This window comes from Mytilus galloprovincialis, chromosome 5, assembly GCF_965363235.1.
Source record: "Mytilus galloprovincialis chromosome 5, xbMytGall1.hap1.1, whole genome shotgun sequence".
NCBI classification, from domain to species: Eukaryota; Metazoa; Mollusca; class Bivalvia; order Mytilida; family Mytilidae; genus Mytilus; species Mytilus galloprovincialis.
Window position 1 is genome coordinate 84,144,723 of NC_134842.1, and position 21,653 is coordinate 84,166,375.

The 21,653-nt window shown below is 32.4% G+C and overlaps 1 protein-coding gene across 1 annotated transcript; it reads left to right on the plus strand.

The window, feature by feature from the left end:
* Positions 1–6,803: 6,803 nt before the first annotated feature.
* On the plus strand, positions 6,804–10,561 carry LOC143074180 (uncharacterized). The gene is made up of 3 exons (XM_076249727.1): positions 6,804–6,960; positions 7,404–7,516; positions 10,364–10,561. The coding sequence occupies exons 1-3, from the start codon at positions 6,879–6,881 to the stop codon at positions 10,559–10,561; spliced, it is 393 nt and encodes a 130-aa protein (XP_076105842.1). The 5' UTR covers positions 6,804–6,878.
* The last annotated feature ends 11,092 nt before the right edge of the window (positions 10,562–21,653 follow it).

Consider the following 21,653-nt stretch of genomic DNA (forward strand, 5'->3'; position numbering starts at 1 on the left):
CGGACAGATCTATAGAGATGAAACAGCATACCACCTCCTGCAGACATGGGGTATTACGAGCAGAGAAGGGACATCATGTCCATGCATTTTGTTACTAATTAAACGATGGGAATGGCTATGAGTGAAACCTCGAAACAGCTCTTCTGGTGTTCTTTGAATATATTATTAAAATCCAAAATGGTGAAAACTGTATAATCAACACTATAGTGACTTTTTAAAAGTTAACAATTACTTGTCATAGCAGAATTCTATAATAATGCAATATGTTATTTTATTTCAGGAATCATCCTGTTATTGACATGAAAAAAGTTTTAGTATTCTGTATTATAAGTAAGTGTAGCTGTAGTCGATCAAAAAATAACTCAAATAAAAATAAAAAATCTCTTAATCATTTAAACTCGTAATAGATAGAAATCAATAGCGTAGGTTTAATATTTACTGAATAAAGATGGTAAAAAACATTTACTAGCATATACTAATATACTAAAAATAAGCTGAAAAGATTTATCCTGCAGATTTCTCGTGAATGTTACCTACAGAAATTAACCTTTTTGGTTTTTTACTAATATGAGTAACACGAAAGGTGCCATATAGAGAGGAAAAATTAGTCTCTTTATCATGCGAATAAGCGTATCGGTATATATCACACAAAAAACCCCCAATCATAATGGTTAAAAAATCAGTATAATCTTAACTTTGTTTAAGAATTCATTCACCACAACAGTTAAACATGAATACTAACATGAATATTCCAAAAGATAAAATATGTCAATGGAATATTTATGTTGATATATGTATTGTCATAAATAACAGCATATTTCAGGTGATATATACTGCGACGAAATGTTTGTGAAGAAATACACAAGTGTCGACATTTCATGCCCTTTTACACCAACGTCATGGTATTACGACCAATCAGTGATGATTGCTTATGGAAGAGACGTCAACCCTATCTTTACGTCTAAATATATTTAAGCGATAATGTGGATCTTAAGATTTTCAATTTTACTGATTCTGATCAAGGATGGTACATGTGTAAAGGAATTATTGATGAGGAATTCAAACAAAATGCAGTTATGGTAAATTTGTGCTGTAAGTATGGTTTTTATAGAAATTTGCTGTGAAGACTTTTTGTAATGTATCGTATAACTTTTAATTAATATAAAATGCAAATACCTACCATTTCTGGTGTCAAAAACATCAGCTCTACTTTAAAAGTGTAATATAGGAAGATGTGGTATGAGTGCCAATGAGACAACTCCCTATCCAAGTAACAATTTATAAAAGTAAGCCATTTTAGTTTTAGTAACCATGTAGTCTCTAGTTTCCAAAATAGTGTATAGAAACCCCCCCCCCCCCCAAAAAAAAAAAAAAAAAAAAAAAAATAATGGTGCATTGAAATAGCCAAGATATAAATTTATGATCAGATATGTTTTACCTCAATAAAATGTAGAATTAATTACCTACAACTGAAGGTAATTAATTTAAGGAAATATTTTTGTCGACCTATTGTCGTATGCAACCGGATGTGACGTACTATGATTTGGTGGTATTACACCTATATAATTACTATACAGGGATGTTTTTATTTTGTTTATAACCTTTATTTTTTTTTGTAGACGTACCAGATAATATCAACTATGAACGAAACAAAAATTGTAGTGTATTAGAAAGAAAACTTCTCTGCATAGGCGACCAGAATACACAATACAATGCCAAAATTAACCACAAAGCAATCATAAGCATTGTTAAACTTCCTATATCTAAGCAAACCATTGATGATAGAATTGAAAACACGCCAACAGGGAAGTTTATCCAGTATAAGTGTTTGACATTGAACGCAGACAATTGTGTGATCAGCGACAACACATTTCAGTTAAATGTAGAATGTAAGTAAAAGAAGAGGGACGAAAGATACCAAAGGGACAGTCAAACTCATAAATCTAAATCAAACTGACAACGCCATGGCTAAAAATGAAAAAGACAAACAGAAAAACAATAGTACACATGACACAACATAGAAAACTAAAGAATAAACAACACGAACCCCACCAAAAACTAGGGATGATCTCAGGTGCTCCGGACAAAACCATGGCTCATTTTTTTCTCTGATCTTATTGACAATTTACAAATTTTAAGTCTGAGTAGCATTTTCAAACTGTTGAATTTCGTGCGACTTCAGAATTGTATATTCCAAATGCAGATAACATTGGTAAGTTTCTGCTAAAAAAGGGATTTTTTTATTTCAAAATTAGTATTGTTTGTCAATGTTTCTGGGACCGAGTTGAATGCTGTAGTCAAATTTGAGGTATATTTCTATAAATAAGCCGCATAAGACGCATCTGACTTTTGTGAAAAGAAGAGGATAAAAAAAAAATGCCAGATGATAAGTTCACTATCAAGTATACAAACTTTTTAAATTGGGTTCCATTGATGTATCCACCTTAAATTAACGAAACCATAGATACAGCTTATGCGTCTTATTTATAGAAATATACCTCGAATTTAACTACAGCGTTCAACTCGGTACCAGAAACATTGACAAACTAGACTAATTTTGAAACAAAAAAATCCCTTTTTAGCAGAGTCATACCAATGTTATCTGCGTTTGGAATATACAATTCTGAAGTCGCACGAAATTCAACAGTTTGAATATGCTACTCAGACTTAAAATTTGTAAATTGTCAATAAGATCAGAGAAAAAAAATAATGAGCCATGGTTTTGTCTTATTCATAAAAGAAATATTTATCAAAACTGCATGATTCAATGCAAACTGTTATTTCTATATTCTTATAATAATATACTCATCGTAAAAACAGAAACTGAATCTTTTAATGAACAATTTCTTTGTTTTGATTGTCAATAATTTACAGGGATATCAGGTAATGAAACCACAAAGGAGATTGCAGCAAATGAAACACAACTTTATGTATACAGTTGTAAATGTGATATCTCAACAGAAGAGCTACCATGTAATGAAACAATAAACATATACTATTCAAATAATACTGTATACCTTAGAGATCCTGAAAAGTATGCCACAGGTACTTTTGAATGTGTATTGGTTGAAAACGATGTGTTCGAGAAAACCACAATTCCCTCTGACATTGAACTTAAGAGTAAGTATTTGATTATGCAGTGCCAGAATTGTGACCGCAAGCTACCATATACTTGATTTATATTTTAAATAGAAAATAAGTTGATGAAATGACTCTTGCATAGTATTTTTTGCACACAAATAAAAATTATTTAATGTCTGCTTAGTTCGCATGCCGTTTGAATAGCTCATACCCAAAAATTTTGTTAAGAAATAAATATTTAAAGTAGAACCCAAAACTAGAATAAATTGACCAAATAAGTAAATCTTAACTGATAAAAAAAGAGAGACAAGATACACAAATGTATATCAAAGGTGTATTAACAGTCATAACTGAAAGACAAAACGAAAAGCGACAAAAGACAAACAGTCTTTAAAAGACATCACAAAAAACAACCAAAGACCCAAACAACACGAGCCCCGCCAAAAACCTGGGAAGATCTTAGGAGCACTGGAACGCAAAACAGATATTTATGTATTGGAGACTATCGGCTGTTGTCTGCTCTTTGGTCCGATTGTTGTCTCTTTGGCACATTCCTCATTTCTATTCTGAAAGTGATATTATGGGAAATATAACTGATGCATTTACAACACTTTAAAATGCAAATGAATATGAAAGACGACAACCTTCAACAAAAAGATTGATTTCAGTACTTGCTTAACACTTACACATGAATAAAGTGTGAAGATCTTATCCGAAATATTCAATTTGAATTAAACTTCAGATGTTGTTGTTCAAGTATATAAACTTATTGGAATTACCGTTTTTTTGGTGTTATTTTAGTCGGTGTAATTATCTGGAGCATCAGAATAACTTTGTATTTCATTTCAAATTCAATTTATTTATTTTTCACATTTATTTGCTATCTCTAAAACTGAGTAACCCTAAACATTAGTCGAGTGTCTTATTTGTAATTTGGTAAATACACAAAAAGCAATCTTTCTATTTGAAACATATGTTTCTTCATATCTATAAATTCTTGTCAAACCAGTACACCTATTCTAAAGTAAAACTATAGAAAAAATAACATAAAAAAAGTATGAAAATAGTTTCGCGAAATTAAATGGTTTTCACTTTGGGAAATCGAGAGCAACTTAGGCACAGAAGCTTGATGAGTTACAACGTTATCTTGAAAATACAAACGTGAGTATATAGATAAACTCATTATTGATACAATGAATGACATTTGTATTTGCGTAAGACACGCGATTCAACTACAATAAAGTCATCAGTGACTCTCGAATAAAAAAAAGGCCAAATAAAGTACTAAGTTAAGAAGGATTGGAGCATTGAGGACCAAACATTCTTTAAAAGTTTTGCCAAATACGACTAAGGTAATCTATTCCTAAGGTAGAAATGCCTTAGTATTTAAAAAAAATTAAAAGTGTTGTTAACAGGCAATTTATAATTACGACACTAAATAACTTCACTAGCAATGTCATTGACCCAATGGTTGAAAATATAGTCATCAAAGATACCAGGAATAAACTTTTGGATTTCAATCAGACGTGCGTTTCGTGTACGACTGTTCATTGTCGCTCGAATAAAAAGAGTTAAAAAGGCAAATTTAGTACGAAGTTGAAAAGCATTGAGGACCAAATATTCCTTAAAGTTTTGGCTAAGGTAACTTTTATTGAAAAGAAACACAACGCATTCAACTTTCTAAAAACCTTTTGTTACAAATCAAACATTACAACTTGAATAGTAAAATTTAATTAATTGAAATGATATGAACATTTTGTGAAATTCAAATTTCAGAAATCCATAAAAATATAATGGCAGTGTTTTCTTTTGTATGTTTAGAATTCTATAGGTTTATATAATATAAAGTTGTCTAAGATGTATGATAAGGGCATACATTTTAAAATATTTCAGCTTTGACTAAAGTCAAAAATGTAAGTAGATTTCAACAAAAGTATCAAGCTGAAAAAATAACCATTTGTTTTCTACATTAATAAATTGCCAGCTCATCTGCATGTTCCACTAAAGCATTTTCCATTAGATTGACCAACATTATGTGCAAAGTGAATGAGGGTCTACAGAAATAATGTGAATCTGTTTATTCACGTAGTGGTATTGACCATATTGAATTCTAACAAATTCTGAAGAACTTTTTAGATAATTTTAAACGTGGATCTTTTTTTTTGAAAATAAGGTCTATCAAAACTTTAGATTTTTCAAAGTTGTTTACCACCATTCCCCATTTGAAATTGAAAAATAGTCTGAAAGAAATAATCCACAAAGATTTACAACATAAAAATGGTAACATACGCTATAAAAGAGGGACGAAAGATACCAAAGGGACAGTCAAACTCATAAATCTAAAACAAACTGACAACGCCATGGCTAAAAATGAAAAAGACAGACAAACAATAGTACACATGACACAACATAGAAAACTAAAGAATAAACAACACGAACCCCGCCAAAAACTAGGGGTGCTCTCAGGTACTCCGGAAGGGTAAGCAGATCCTGCTCCAAATGTGACACCCGTAATTGATAACTTCAGGATAGGAATCGGTATATTTTATAAAAAGAGATAAAAAGTTAAAACATGCTACACAGAGGAACAAGTGATCAGTATGCTGGAGTTTAATATTGACAGTATATATGCCCTAATTTGACATAAATGGCCAGCTCAGTACACGAATTTTTGACAAAACGATTTGAATTTTGAAATTATTTATTTCCTCCACCTTAGTAGCAATACACCTACATCACCTGCAAATAGGATATGTATTTCCAGCTCACACACAGAATTTGTAAAACATCACCGGTGTCTGAGCAGACATAAAATAGGGGTACAATATATGTCAAACAACGTCTCGTCATTTTTTCTTAAAAGATTTATTGGAAGGTACCAAGACCTTGTTGATAAATATTAATAAACCCTGACCAAAGTACATCCTAAAGGAAGTATGGGTGTCTTTCACAAATAATAGAGAACCTAATGTCTAGATTTCCAATCAAATTAGCAAAATGTGATGAGAAATGTAGATCTGAAATTTCATTTAAATGAATATATTTATAAGATTTTACCTTATAAATATTAATTATTTAAAAAGCATAGATTATTTTTGATTGTTTTATAAAGACTTCAAAATAAGCATTGTAAGGGGAGATAACTCCGAAATAGTGCTTTTCTAAAAGGAATCTTTGCTATTTCATATTTTAGCTGGAAAAACGCACGGTGATCCTATCTTTTCTTTGAATATTCGCAAAGCATAAACTAAAGCTATCTTCTCGTATTTTATTTTACAATACTATTATTAAGTTAAGCTTCTAATGTATAATCCATACAAGAGGGGCGAACAATACCAAAGGGACAGTCACCTCATAGATTGAAAACAAACTGACAACACAATGGCTAAAAAAGAAAAAGACAAACGGACAAATAATTTTACACAAGACACAACATAAACAACTAAGGACAAGGCAACATGAAACCCACTAAAATCAGGGGTGATCTCAGGAAAATGTGACATTTTATCACAACAAAAATAGCTTGAGAAAATGCTAGGTGATCTATCATTTTTACTAAATTGACAACCGTCTACATAATAAATGAATTGGAAGATTAAAATCTATAGATGGTAAAGAGAAATGAAAACGTGTCTGTTGGTTTGTATAGGGTTTTAATATATCAATTGTCTTATTATACACACTTGAAATATATTTCTTATTTCATATCTACGTAGAACGCTGATAACATTGCTAGACTTGACGAATCACAAAACTCTCCCGCTGAGGGATATTCGTCTATTGACAGAAGACATAGCATGGAAGTTGGGCAGATGGTTTCGTATAAAGCCAGTAGAGTCTCAAGATCTAGTATAGCAAATGAAAGTAGGCATGGACTAGGTATATTAATTTCGAGAAAACTCTAACTACTTCCTTACTCTCGTTATTGTCAATATAAAAAAGCCAGTATTAAATTAACCACTACCAGTGCATTCAATCGTTCATCAGGAATATTAGTGTCACTTGTTGATGAGATGCAAATTTACTTTTAACGTGTGTTGACCATGCAATCTTTAGTAAGCAAATGAAATGTTGAAAACAATATAGATATAGATATAGTGAATAAAAATATATCAATTTTATTGACACAAACGCTCTTTTTCGTTCTTAACCCTAAAGCAAAATAAAACCGAGCTCTTCTTAAAGTAAGTTATAAAAACTGTGATTGTATTTATGAGGATTAGCAATTACATAATCTGTGAAGTGTAATCAAAATGTATGGTCCAAAACCTTTTTGTCATGATTGTACATAAAATGATACCTTCAGTATTTTTTTATAACAGTATATATGCCAACAGTAAGCTCAGATGGTAGAAAAGGTCGACAACCAGAAGAACGTCACGGAGACCTCAATTTACCAGTACCATATTTGAAAAACAAAACTTGTGGACATAATGTGAGTTTAGTTTGCTGTACTGATTAATACTTTCTAAATATAATATAGAATGCCAGTTAAGGGCATACGATACAGTTACAGGGGAGGTTATGACGTTGCTAACGTAAAATGTTTTTTTCGCGACGTCAAGCTGTGACATACCGGGGAAAGATGCATTTTCGACTGATTTTTATCATTCAAAGTGATTTAATTTGAAAACGAGTGCATAGACCCCTATTTTTAAAAACGACATTTTGTTTCATTTTGCAGGGAGATTATGTGAACCAAATTTTATAAAACTGTAAATAATGCAATTTTTTTAATGTTGATAAACATACATCATATAATTACGTTTTTTCTCAATTCATGACCATTTGATAAATATGAGTTATTTCTGAATAAAAAAGTTTTAAGGGTACTTAAAGAATACAGACATTTCTTATCATTTAACAAAAAAAAATTGTGTTATCTTTTAAAACAAAAAAATTATGACATTCTTTCGAAAGGGAAAATACGGCCACAAATCCGAATTTTGAGCAAATATACAAAAGACCTCATTTAACTCAAAAAGTAGCACATGAAGGTATATTTTTTATTACATATTTGACTTAATCAGGCAAAAAAAATAGCCTATATGGAAATTTTCATCAAAACTGTATCGTATGCCCTTAACTAATAACACATGTATTCAATCTTTCTAAATTGTGACATCTAAATAAACTTATAACAAGGTATAATACCACCAAATTAAAGTACGTCGCATTTGGTTGCATACGAAAAAGGGTAAAAAAAAATCCCCTGAATTTAACAATTGTAGGAAATCAATCCTACATTTCATTACAGAAAAACAATTCTGGGTCATAAACATATATCTTTAGTGTTTCAAATCACCATTATCTTTTTTATTTGGTGTTTTCTAAAGAATATTTTGGAAACTTGAGGTTACATTGTACATGGAAACTAAAGCAAGCTGGTACACAAGTATCAAGGGCGGATCCAGCCCTTTTTTAAAGGGGGTTCCCATCCAAGGATAAAAGGGGGGCTTTCAACTTTATATCCCCATTAAAATGCATTGATCGTAAAAAAAAAGGGGGGTCCAACCCTCGGAACCCACCTGAATCCGCCACTTGGTATACAGCAGGTGAAAATGTGATTGGTTGACTTCCAGTGATAGTATTTTTTTTTTATGTAATGTCATATCATGTGGAATTTTATCTATAGTACTGGACAGGATAAAACTTTACTAATTCCAAGTATTTCTTTATCTAAATCAAAGATAAATTCTGCACAATGTTTTTGAAAAGTGCAAATTTAACAAAGACTAATAAAGGACAAGAGGCTGTCACAACGACAGCAAACCGGATTTATTAATATTTATTTGTGTCCTGGCAATATCACAAGAACCATTACTGATGAATGGTGAAAGTGAAAATCGTCAATATCAAATTTGACCTCCATTTTGTCATCAGTATCAACATCGTAAAATTTGAAAAGCTTAGATTGAATGGTTCATGAGTAAATGCAACAACGTGAATGGAAACGCCATTTCACAATCTTTCAAGAACCACAACTCCTGAACGGTAAAAGTCAAAATCATCATTATTGAACTTGACCTCTAATTTGCCATCAGTAACAACATATAAAAATTTCAAAAGCTTTGGTTGAATGGTTCATGAGAAAATGCACGGACACGACTGGAAACACCATTTTTCAATCTTTCAAGAAACATAACTCCTGAACGGTAAAAGTCAAAATCGTCATTATTGAACTTGACTTCTATTTTGTCATCAGTAACAACATATTAAAATTTGGGAAGCTTTGGTAAAACAGTTCATGCGTAAATGCATGGACACGACTGGAAACACCATTTTTCAATCTTTCAAGAACCATAACTCCTGAACGGTTAAAGTCAAAATCGTCATTATTAAACTTGACCTCCATTTTGTCATCAGTAACAACATATTAAAATTTGGGAAGCTTAGGTAGAACAGTTCATGCGTAAATGCACGGACACGACTGGAAACTCCATTTTTCAATCTTTCAAGAACCATAACTCCTGAACGGTAAAAGTCAAAATCGCCATTATTGAACTTGACCTTCATTTAGTTGTCAGTAACAACATATTAAAATTTTAAAAGCTTTGGTTGAACGGTTCATGAGTTAATGCACGGACAACATTTGATTGCCGCCCGCCCGCCCGCCCGACCGACCGCCCGCCCGCCGTACATCCCCAAATCAATAACCGACATTTTTGTCACAAAAATCCGGTTAAAAATCAATCGTGGTATTACACCTACAACACATTCTACTCTAATTAAACAATGGGTTGAAATATTAAACATGGTAAAATTAAAAACATGAAGGCAACTATACAGACGTGAAAACAATATTTGATCCATGTTCACTTATTTCTTTATGTAACATTCCATTCTTTTCGTTGAAGCAATATGAAAATGAAAAACAAAATGCGTTTTGTAGTCTTTTGTTCCGTTGGTTATTGGGTCTTTAATGAAAAAATCAAAGGATAAAACACATCAAACAAATGGATAACAACTGTCACATTCCTGGCTTGGTTCAGGCATTTTCAAATGTAAAAGCTGGTGGATTGAACCTAGATAACATGGATAAAGCACCTGACACCGGAGACAACGGTTTAGAAGAATAAGCAATTGCTGCTAGAAATAGAATCATACAAATGCGAGTTTGATTGTAATAATTCTTACAAGTGTAAATGAATTATACTTTATGAGTGAATTAAAAAAAACCAACAGTAGTACAATTTTATTTCAAAAATGTATATGAATGTTCCATAAATCATTTGCTATACATGTTTTTTTTTGTTTAAACGTAAAGAGATTTGTTTTGTAGAATACAGAAGGACCTTTCCTCAACTATATTGAAGTAGAGTTTAACATCGATACTGTTAGCCAGAAATTTCATATCCATGGATCTGGCAATGAAACACCATACGCCGACATCGATCTTACAATGAAAGCTGATCCTCTCCCAGAGAGTGACTCTAGTGAAGAGGAAGGACCGGATACCAATAGTGACAAACCTGTTTGAAACTTTCTGTTTAATAAACTTGGAATTGTACATTTTTAAATGTTAATTTCAATAATTGAAAATATTACTCATTTACATAGAAATGGATGTCGTTGTGTTTATTGTTTTTTTTAATGTGTGCAATTTGCATTAAGCGCAGTATTACTTTTTTCTCAAATTATACTGGTCATTTGTTTTGATTTCATTATGAAAATATCAGTTTTTTTATTAGATGACAACTCTTAAAATACATAGACGTAACGCACGTTATTGCGTCGATACCATGAAATCAACCAGTCCACACTAAGAAACAGTTTTACTATAAAATCAAAAAATTTAAGCTATGTAAATTTCATACCAATAGACTAGTCAGATACTCACAATCCGAAAAAAATCAAAGAATGGTTTCATCATGAATGAGGACAAACATATTGAAAGACGTCAAACACATGCGTGTTAGAAGTAAATGACTAAATGCTTACTAACGTTAACAGGGGTGTTTATTTCTCTTCGAAACAGTGCGAATCTGCGAAAATTCGTATGAATGAAACGCTTCGTATAGATTTTTTTTACAACATTTCTGAATATGCGTTGATGTAACTGGCAAAGCTATTGTTTGACAAAAATAGATAGTCCTCACTATGGTCAGATTTAGGAAAATGGTAAGTTTTATAGGTTTTTAAAATATAAGATTATATAAATTTCGTTTTGATCAATTTTACTCGCAAAAGTACTGAAATAGGACAGGTGAACTGTCGTTTGCGAAGTTTATTATTGAAAATAATGATTTGTTGAATGCAAAATAGTGCTTTTCCGTAATTGTACAAACCAAAACCCTACAAAACAGTCGCATGCTTTTTGAAAAAGGACTTCATTTTCAAACAAATTAAATCTCTAACGTGAGGGTACCAAAATTGCACCTATTTTAACAGTTTTTTAACCTACGTTTATATATGCGTCAGACAAAAGTGTTCATTATGTGTTTATTTTGTAGATGTATCACTATTTATTATTTGGTTTCACCAATTTAATTATGAATCCATGTGGAATTATAGAAAAAATGGTCTGAACTTACCTCCAAACCATAAATGATTCTGTAATGAGGAGTACCAAATTGCATCTATACTTAAATTCGCATCATCAAAAGTCTAATAGCAAAGCTTTTGTTTAATATCTTCAGATATTTTGAATTATTGGATATAAGTCCATACTAACTCTTCATTTTTTAAGAAATCGATACTTGTATCATATTGTATTTGCTAATTTAAAAAAGATGACGTTTTGATGACATCGCATGGCGACGTTTTCGTATATTTTGCCTTTTCAGTAAACAGTCCATCTGTTGATAAATACTGTGAACGTTTTGTGTATATCTAAACATTTTTACCTATGTTGAAAGACGTGCATTGTATCAAATCATAAAAATACAAATTGTTTAGCCTCTAGGAAATCTTGTAAGATTATCGGTGCAATTTGGTTACTCTAACGTTAGCAAGTTTGTACTCCGTTTCGTTGTCGATTCTGGCCACTATATATGTCTTAGAACATCAAATGGTTTGTTTGTTTTGTGTTTTGGTGTTAGATGACACTTTTGAGAACCCGGGGTTGTATCATATCGGACATTCTTCCATAGTATCAACAAGACTACGACGTATAAAATAACGATGACTTGGGTTGTTCGTCTAGATTAGGTTCTTAAGTTATGAAAAGGCTATATATTACGAAAGGATAAAATATCATATATTTATTAGCGTAAAACTGCGATTTGTTAATTATCTGCAATTAATTTCATATGTATAGAGCTTGAAAGAGAAAATGAAATTGTTGTGTCCTAAGAGTGGCTATATTAGTACAGCGGCTTTGTGAAAAATTGTGCACATCCTGCTACAAGCATGAAATTTGGCATAGACCTTCCTCAACTATTTCTCTTTTATTTCAGATAGGAAGGCATTTGAAAAAAATGTCTCACTTCTGGTAAAATGGCGGACATCATACTAAAATTAGCCCAATATCGAAGGCTAGTATGTGAAAAGGTGTTATCATCATGCTACTATCATAATATTTGGTACAAACCTTTGTTTTGTACTACTTTTGGATATATGATATAGATAAGATGTCTTCAAAACCCCTACTTCCGGTAAAATCCAACATATAGTACTAGAATAAGCTTATTTTTAGGGAGGGTAATTGAAATGTGTTTTAAAGTATTGCTACTATCATTATATTGTGCAGGAACCTTTCTTTGGTGCTTCTCATGGATACAATGTATAAGACATATGTCTTTAATACCATTACTTCCGGTGATATCCAATATGGTGGACATAAAAATATTGACAATTTTTCATTTTGATATTCAACTTTTTTCAAAATATAAATAAAATGTTTTTTTTTTTAGCTGGTTATTAAACTTTTGGCTTCAAGTGATCCTCAAAACCACTAATTGTATTCTGCTTTATATGTTTGAATACAAAATAAACATTCCGGTAAAAAATCCCGCAATATGGCATGAATTACCATATCTTCGATGTAGAGTTTGGGGTAGATTGATTAAAACAAAATAAAATCACTGAAGTTCTTAAACATCTTTGGAATGACTTATTTATGGCCGCAAATACATTTTTATTCACAATCGGAAATTTTATCTTCCAAATTTACAAAATTCGTGGTATTGTGTCTTATATCTATAAAGTACAAGCTCCTGATAAGATGAAGAGGCCTCACAAAGAGTTGTCCAAAAGGGTTCTCATGGATCATATTTTCCCCTTCGCCATTCATAAGATATGGACTAATTAGCATAGGAACCAATACCAAGCTTGTTACTCATTCGCACCCATCATGGTATATTGCACGTTTTACTTGCTGAAAAAGACTATACCGAGTCGTGGGAATAGCCTTAATAAGTATTTCTTCTTCCAAACACACAGTTTTCTTGCTTCGTTAACCCCATCTGATAAGTTTGTTCGATCTTACAACAAAACCACGTATCGTTCTATCAATGACATTGTCAAATCCATGTCTGGTGATGTTGGCTGATAAATCATCATTCTGAATGATAGAGTCACATCTTTAAACACCATCCATATCACCAACGCAGTTCCTTTTCCAGCAAACGTGTAATCTATCAATGCCTAGTGTATTTGAAAGGTCATGGATAGATATATATCTGAAGCTTTTCCCACTTTCAAATGCAAGCCAAAGTTTGTCTGTCCCTGTGTGAAACAGCAATGAGAGCAACATAAGTGTCGACTGTTCGAGTCATGACTCAGTTAAGTCTGTGTTTCACTGCATCAGACACATGCATCTTGATTCAAGTGTCAGCCTCTTCATGTGAACATGATTCTAAGCTTGAAACATCACCATGTGGTGGATAACACAGAACATCCTGAGAAATTGTTGCCACAACTACCTTTTCCTCAAAATCTATTGAGCAAGCTGTTGCGCGAATGAAAACTTAAAAGTTCTTTCTTATTGTCGTAATCTTGTTTTGACTCTGGATTCGTCTGTGTATTCCCTTTCCCCTAAATGTAGCTCTTGCTTGTTATAACAAATGGTCATGATATTCTATCTTACTTACCTCGAGATGTATTTCAAGTTTATCACAATACCCACATTATGAGACGACAATAAAACCATGGTGCATGTGTCTGATGCAATGAGACACGAACTTGCACGAGTCATGATTCAAATAGTCGTTACTGTTTCGCTATTCCGTGACAGGGGAAGACGAACTATGGATTGTGTTTTGGAGGACAATATTCTTTGGATAAATATATATCAATGACCTTTCAAATGCACCTGGCAAAGAGTGATTACACACACTTGATGTGATCCATGTCTTTACCAGTTGATTTATGGTTCTCTAATTGCTTGAAAAGGAAAAAAAAGACTGCGTGGGAGACATTGATGGCAGTTGAAGATGTGACTTTGGCATAATGAATGATGATTGATCAGCCTAAATCACCGAGGTTTAGCTGTAATCTCACACAAACTTATCAAATGGGGTAAACACGGTTAACGAAGAAAATAACTATTTGTGCAAAAGGGAAGTCTAATTGAGGGTATCCTCTCAACTTGGTCTAGTTTTTTCCAGCATGTAAAACGTGCAATATAATAAAGGCAGGTGTTTAGGGGGACGAGCTTGGAACTGACTCTTATGCTACCCAGTTCAGACGCTAATGGATGGCGAAGGGACAAAAAGGATAACTTTTAAATAACTCTTTCTAAGGCCTCATTATTTTGTCAGAAGCTTGTACATTGTTGATGTACTGGGGAATGCGGTTCAATGCTAAACATGCTTTATCCTAAGCATCAGAAACAAACGCCATAAAATCTACAGTTTAAATGGACACATACTACAACAAGTCAAGCAAAACCCGTACCTAGGCCTACAAATTTCGGAAGGCCTCAAATGGACCACCCACATATTAAACGTGGCAAAGAAAGCAAATTCAACATTAGGCTTTCAAAGAAGAAACATGAAATACTGCCCACAAGATTGCAAAAAAACAGCTTACATCTCGCTCGTTGATCAACGATTGAATATGGAGCCATAGTATGGGACCCCAACACGGTAACAAACATAAATAAGCTAGAAATGATTCAACGTCAAGCGGCAAGATTTATCACCATAGATTACAAGTTAAGAGAGGACGGATGTGTCTCCAATATGCTTGCCCAACTGAAACTACAAGACCTCTAGACAATTGCAAGACGTACAAGCTAGAAGTTGATATTTATGTACAAAGTGGTTTAGGCGTTGATTCCCGCTATTGAACCAGAAAAAATTCTCAAAAAAGCAAGTCCTAAGAGAAACATAACTGCAAAGAAGTTCAAAGAATACCACGCAATAAATATTGTGGAAAAGCAAGAAAAGAATCACTCTAAGTGTTTTGACATTCCACTAAGCAAAACACCATCATACTCAAACTCATTCTTTGTAAAGACAGCGATCGCGTCGAATCAGCTAGACGACACTGTAGTGCGCGCATCAAGCGTAGAAAGCGTCAAATCTACTCTTACGCCTCGTCAATAAATCGGCGACGCTCTCTCAAACCGTTATTTTAAAGCCAGAATTGGTATCGACAATCATAGAGATAGAGATAGAGATACAGATACATAGGATGTCGTGGAAAATCGGGTATCCCGTTCACTGCTTTGCTTGCATGTGGTGGTGACTGAATAAACATGTATTTTAAGCAAAATAGTAGTAATTTGAAAAATGTTTTAATACTTCAGTAATTTTATTTTGTTTTAACCAATCTATCTGAAACTTTAAATCCAAGATATTGATTGAGGACTCATTTTTGAAATTTACACCATATTGTTTTTTTTTTTTACCGGAAGTGTGATTTAAAACTTTACAACAGAATAAAATCAATGGTTTTGAGGATAACTAGAAGCCAATATTTTAATGACAAGCAAAAAAAAAAAGAACAAACAAAAAACATTTTCTTTACATTTTGAAAACAAGTTAAATATTAAAATTGAAAATTGATATTTCTATGTCCGCCATTTTGGATGTTACCGTAAGTTAAGTTTTTCAAGAGATATGTCTTATACATTGTATCCATGAGAAGCACAAAAGAAAGGTTCCTGTCCAATGTAATGATAGTACCAATACATTAAAACACATTTCAATTACCCTCCCTAAAAATAAGCTTATTCTAGTACCATATCCGCCATGTTGGATTTTACCGGAAGTAGGGTTTTGAAGACATCTTATCTATATCATATAGCCAAAAGAAGTATATAACAAAGGTTGGTACCAAATATTATGTTAGTAGCATGATAATAACACCTTTTCACATACTAGCCTTCGATTTAGGACTGATTTAATAATGATGTCCGCCATATTGGATTTTACCGAAAGTGAGACATTTTGTTCAAATGCCTCCCTATCTAAAATGAAAGAGTAATAGTTGAGGAAGGTCTATGCCAAAATTCATGCTTGTAGCAAGATGTGCACAATTCGTCTGAAATATGCTTGTAGCCGCCGGACTATATACTCCTTTATATCATACCCAGCTTGTTGACACATTTTTGGATGCATATTACTATTTTTGTCAGACAATCGTTGCATTTCTTGATATAATTGTTCCGTTATTCAAAAAAGTAAAGAGTAAGGCTCGGTTAGCTTGTAATTCCTCGCACACTTTTTTTCAAGACAAAATGGATATTTTCTTCCTTTTCGGATTTAGATGTGGAAACATTACATTTAAATACGTTTTATGTCATTTGGTTTTTGGTAGAGAGTTGTCGCATTGACCCTCATACCATATCTTCTTATTTTATAAAGACTGTTATTTGCCAAAAGTACATAAATTGGGTCGTTACTTCCAGTAAGTTTTTTTTTTAAATTGCCAAAGAAATAAAACATATCCTTAATAATCGGTATAAAACGTCCAATTTTAACGTTACCATATGAGACGCAATACTGTGCGTAACGTCATATCGAAATTCAATCATTATTATACATGTATATAATAGAGTAATGATTTATAGCCATAGACTTATATTAATAATCATTTAAATGTCTTGTCATTTACGGATTACAAATGAGTAAGATTTGAAGACTTTTTTTTGTAAAAATAACTTTGTTTCTGAATCCCAGATATTATTTCGCATGTATTTTAAAAGTCTTACCTGTAACGTCACTTTTGTGGCATCGACCTAGTCGTTTCAAAGACAGTTCTTGGTTCTGTTGTGCTGTTTTGTGTGTTGTCGTATGTTGTTTTACGTGTTCGTTTTTATTCTGTGGTTAGCATGTAGAAATATAAATATACTATTGCATTTTTTATTTGTGTATTTAACTGTCCTGAATGTTTTTGTATTTATTTGTATTGTATTCCTGTCATGTAATGTTGTCGTTTTAGTGTTATATTTAACATTGCCATACAAGTGCGAGACTTTGCTTGCCACTAAGTCAGGTTCAACCCACTCTTTATTTTCTTAAAATGTCTAGTTTCTGTTTGTGTTGCATTGTTGTTCTTTGTTCACTGCAGTGTTTCTGTTATTTAGTTTATTTTCATCTTATATTTGATGTGTTTCCCACGGTTTGAGTTTGTAACCCGGCTTAGTTTTTGTCTTAATAGATTTATTACTTTCTAACAGCGGTATACTAATGTTGCCTTTATTTATTGTATTATTATTATCTGAATATTTTTTTAATAATTCAAGTTTAGATTTTGCAAAAACAGATTTAAAGTCTGCACAAATTGCACGAATAATAAAAAAACTGATATTATTTAGCCAACAACAGATAAGAATTTGAATAAGCAAAATACGTACATGATAGCGTATTGTAACGAATACCGAGCGGTCAGGCTTTGATGTTAAACTATAAATGTGTAATCCTTAGTGTGTTGCTATAAGAATGTGTTTTATAACAATGTATAAGTATATATGAACTAAAGTTATAACTGGCGACCCTTCTTTGGTAGCGTGGTACTCTGGTATCGGTGTACGTTGCGGTATTCCGGTAGATCTAAGGTTGGTTCTGTATAGGTTTTGTGGTACTTAATGGTATTCCGGTAGATCTTAGTTTGGTTCTGTTTAGGTTTTTGAAAGAACAACAGACTCGTTAAATAAAAATCAACTTGTATTAACTTTAAGATGCGTTAAATATCTATAATTCATACAAACAGCATATAACTTAACAGTATTCTAGTCTTACAAATAAATACCTTACTTTACTAGAATATCGTAAAGAAAATGGATAGCAGAAATATAAATACCTCGAAAGTTTAGTTTGGTAATCGGCAAATGGTAAATCAAATTCAATGTCAAAAGATAACGTTTCTCTCGAGAAGTTATTCTCTAAATGCAACTTGTTAAGGAACTAACAAGCCCACATTATACGGAATAGTCTGGTTACTACTTAGTCTGGTAAATGGTTTCGGTACATGTATATTTAAATCGCTTGGAATTAGCGTGTGTTACTTGCCCAGGGTAAAGTCGTACTGAAGTCTTATCCGTTTTCTCCTCCGTATTTATACCTCGGTAAAGCAATCTACCGATTTGGTTTACCATTTACCATTTCGGCTTACCATTCACCATTCCGGCTTACCATTTACCATTTCAGCTTACCATTTACCTAAATTACCAAATCCAGAGCCGACGTCATGACAAAAATAGGTTATGACGTCATTGTGTTGTACGTCATTCACAGGTGTTCCGATTGTAAAAACATAGACAATAAAAAATTAATAAACATACTTACATAGTTACACAAGAAATATATAATAGGAACAGTTAATTAACGGTAAGGTTTAACAACATCATCACACAATTTTAGGGAAAACAAGTTCCATTTCAAGGGACCCCCCTTTCGTTAAGAATTTGAATAAGCAAAATACGTACATGATAGCGTATGTTTTAGGCAATTTAACATGATACATATGTTCATATAAGTCTCAAATCTATGGGTGTTCCAGATCAAATTTTTAATAAATATCACTTCTCAAACCCCATACTATTCAAATATATGGCATTTTTTCCAAATCTTAGACAGATTTTGATTTTACGTAATTTTGTCGGAAAAAGAGTAAACTATAATGTAACCAGTGCCGATGACAACGACTTTTTTGTTATATAGAAGGAGAGGAAAGGCCTGTTGTCAAGTATCCTAATCTACACGCTTTATTATACTTGAAAAGAACCAAGAAAATAAATATAAGGATCGGAGAATCCCAGAGGAAACTAAGTTAAATAGGATCTAGAATGGTTATTTGATGTGGTACCTAACACTACAGGGAGATAACTCTGTAAAATCAGCTTAACGTTTTAATTACGTTGTGTTTTTTAGGGAATAGTAAGCTTCTCAATGATAAAAATAAGTGTTTGTCAAACTGCTATATATAACAAGTGTAATTTTTCTGATAAAACGGTTGGTTCAAATCTTTTAAATTTTTTATAATTTTGTCAAAGGATCAAAGTAAATACTTTGGCAAAATTTTATGAAAATTAATAAACGATCCAAATAAATGTTAGTGAAAGTATTAAGTACCACCTTAAGGAATGACTGTTATATTTATTCTGTCTATGAAAAAACCCACATAAAATATGGTGCACACTGAATAACCTGCAAAGCGGGTTATTTTAAAGTGTGCAACCACATTTTTTTTATGTTATTCGAATAGACATAAAACATATTACAATTCGATTCTAAATTCCATTGTAAATCATGAAAAAAACATTGATAAAAAACACTGCCAGTCAATCAGAAGACGCTTTACATCAATTTAAATTGTAAGTTCATACATTGATTAAAACATTCGCCTTTCTTAACATGATCGTCCATGAATTGATTTAAAAATTTGTGTATTTATTTAAGGAAAAATATCAATCACGAAAACTGTTTCTCTAAAAGATTTATTTTGTAATCAACCTCATCTCTGGTTTTAAAATGTGTAAATATTTCAGTTTTCACTGAGAAAAGAAGACTTATCAATTGAGAACCTATCATGTATTATCATTAAAACAGAAAACGTTACTTCAATAACGTATCATTTCAAGACAACATTGTGAACTAATTGCTTTTTAAAAAGAGAAATACTCATAACCAGTATGATACAATTCACACGCTTGATATTTTGCGAGTGTCTTATAGTAGTTATAAAAATAGATATATTATAAAAATATATAAGGAAGAATAATTTGTTTAGAAAAACAACCCATTACCATCTTTCATTATAATATTTTGCAAACACAGAATGTATGATTCTATGTGTATATGCTGTTGACAAAGCACATAAAATTGAGAATGGAAATGAGGAATGTGTCAAAGAGACAACCACCCGACCATAAAGCAAACAACAGCAGAAGGCCACCAATGGGTCTTCAATTTAGCGAGAAACCACCGCAAATGGAGGTGTCCTTCAACTTGCCCCTAACAAATATGTAGACTACTTCAGAGATAATGGACGTCATACTAAACTCCGAATTATACACAAGAAACTCAAATTAAAAATCATACAAGACTAACAGAGGCTCCTGAATTAGGACAGGCGCAAAAATTGCGGCGGGGTTAAACATGTTTTTTTTAGATCTCAACTCTCCCCCTATACCTCTAGCCAATGTAGAAAAAACAAAAGCGCAACAATATTCACAGTAAAACTCAGTTTAAGAAAAGTCCAAGTCCGATGTCACACCATGAAACAAAAGAAAATAAACAAAATGAAAATAACAACAGATTACTAGCAGTTACTGACATGCCAGCTCCAAACCTCAATAAAACGGATTGAAAGAAATTTTCGTCATCATATAAATATCAGGCACAATTCCTCCTGTTAGGGGTTTAGTGTTATACCATCATAAAATATATGAGAAGAACATAACCCGTGTCATGCCGATGCAAAGACCCTATAAATAAAGGCAACAGGGGTATACCGCTGTTCAAAACTCGTAAATCCATGGACAAAAAACAAAATAAGGGTAACAAACTAAAACCGAGGGAAACGCTTAAAATATAAAAGGAGAACAACGACACAACATAAAATGTAACACACACAGAAACAGACTAAACATTAGACAAAATCCGATGAGAATAACAAATACAACATCAAAACCAAATACACGAATTTGGGATAGAAAAGTACCGTGACACGTCTTATAGTAAAGTGCATTCACACTCAAACACAAGAGAAAACAAATGACACAACGGAAACACAACGTTAAAATGTAACACACAGAGAAACGAACTATAATATACCAATGGCCATATTCCTGACTCGGTACAGGACATTTTTAAAGAAAAAATGGTGGGTTGAACCTGGTTTTGTGGTATGCCAAACCTCGCACTTTAATGGCAATGTTAAATATAACATTAAAATGACAACATAATATTACAGGAATACAATGCAAATAAATAGAAGAACATATTAGACAAAGACACACATGAATAGTAGCTAAAAAAGGCATCAGGTTTAAAATTCAATACGCCAGAAATGCACCGTCCACACAAGACTTACCAGCGACGCCCATATAAAAGTTCGAAAGGCAAAACAAGTACAAAGTTGTACAGCACTGAGGATCAAAAGTTCAAAACAGTCCTATAAGTTAATTAATATTAAAACCAAAATATGCAATCTTTAATGTAATGACCTGACAACAGTAT

Bases quoted from the DNA above. Each gene is read 5' to 3' on its own strand.
- LOC143074180 (XM_076249727.1), top strand. From the start codon at position 6,879: ATGGAAGTTGGGCAGATGGTTTCGTATAAAGCCAGTAGAGTCTCAAGA. The intron at 6,961-7,403 runs GTATATTAATTT...TTTTTATAACAG, and splicing joins TGAAAGTAGGCATGGACTAG to TATATATGCCAACAGTAAGC. The intron at 7,517-10,363 runs GTGAGTTTAGTT...TTTGTTTTGTAG, and splicing joins ACAAAACTTGTGGACATAAT to AATACAGAAGGACCTTTCCT.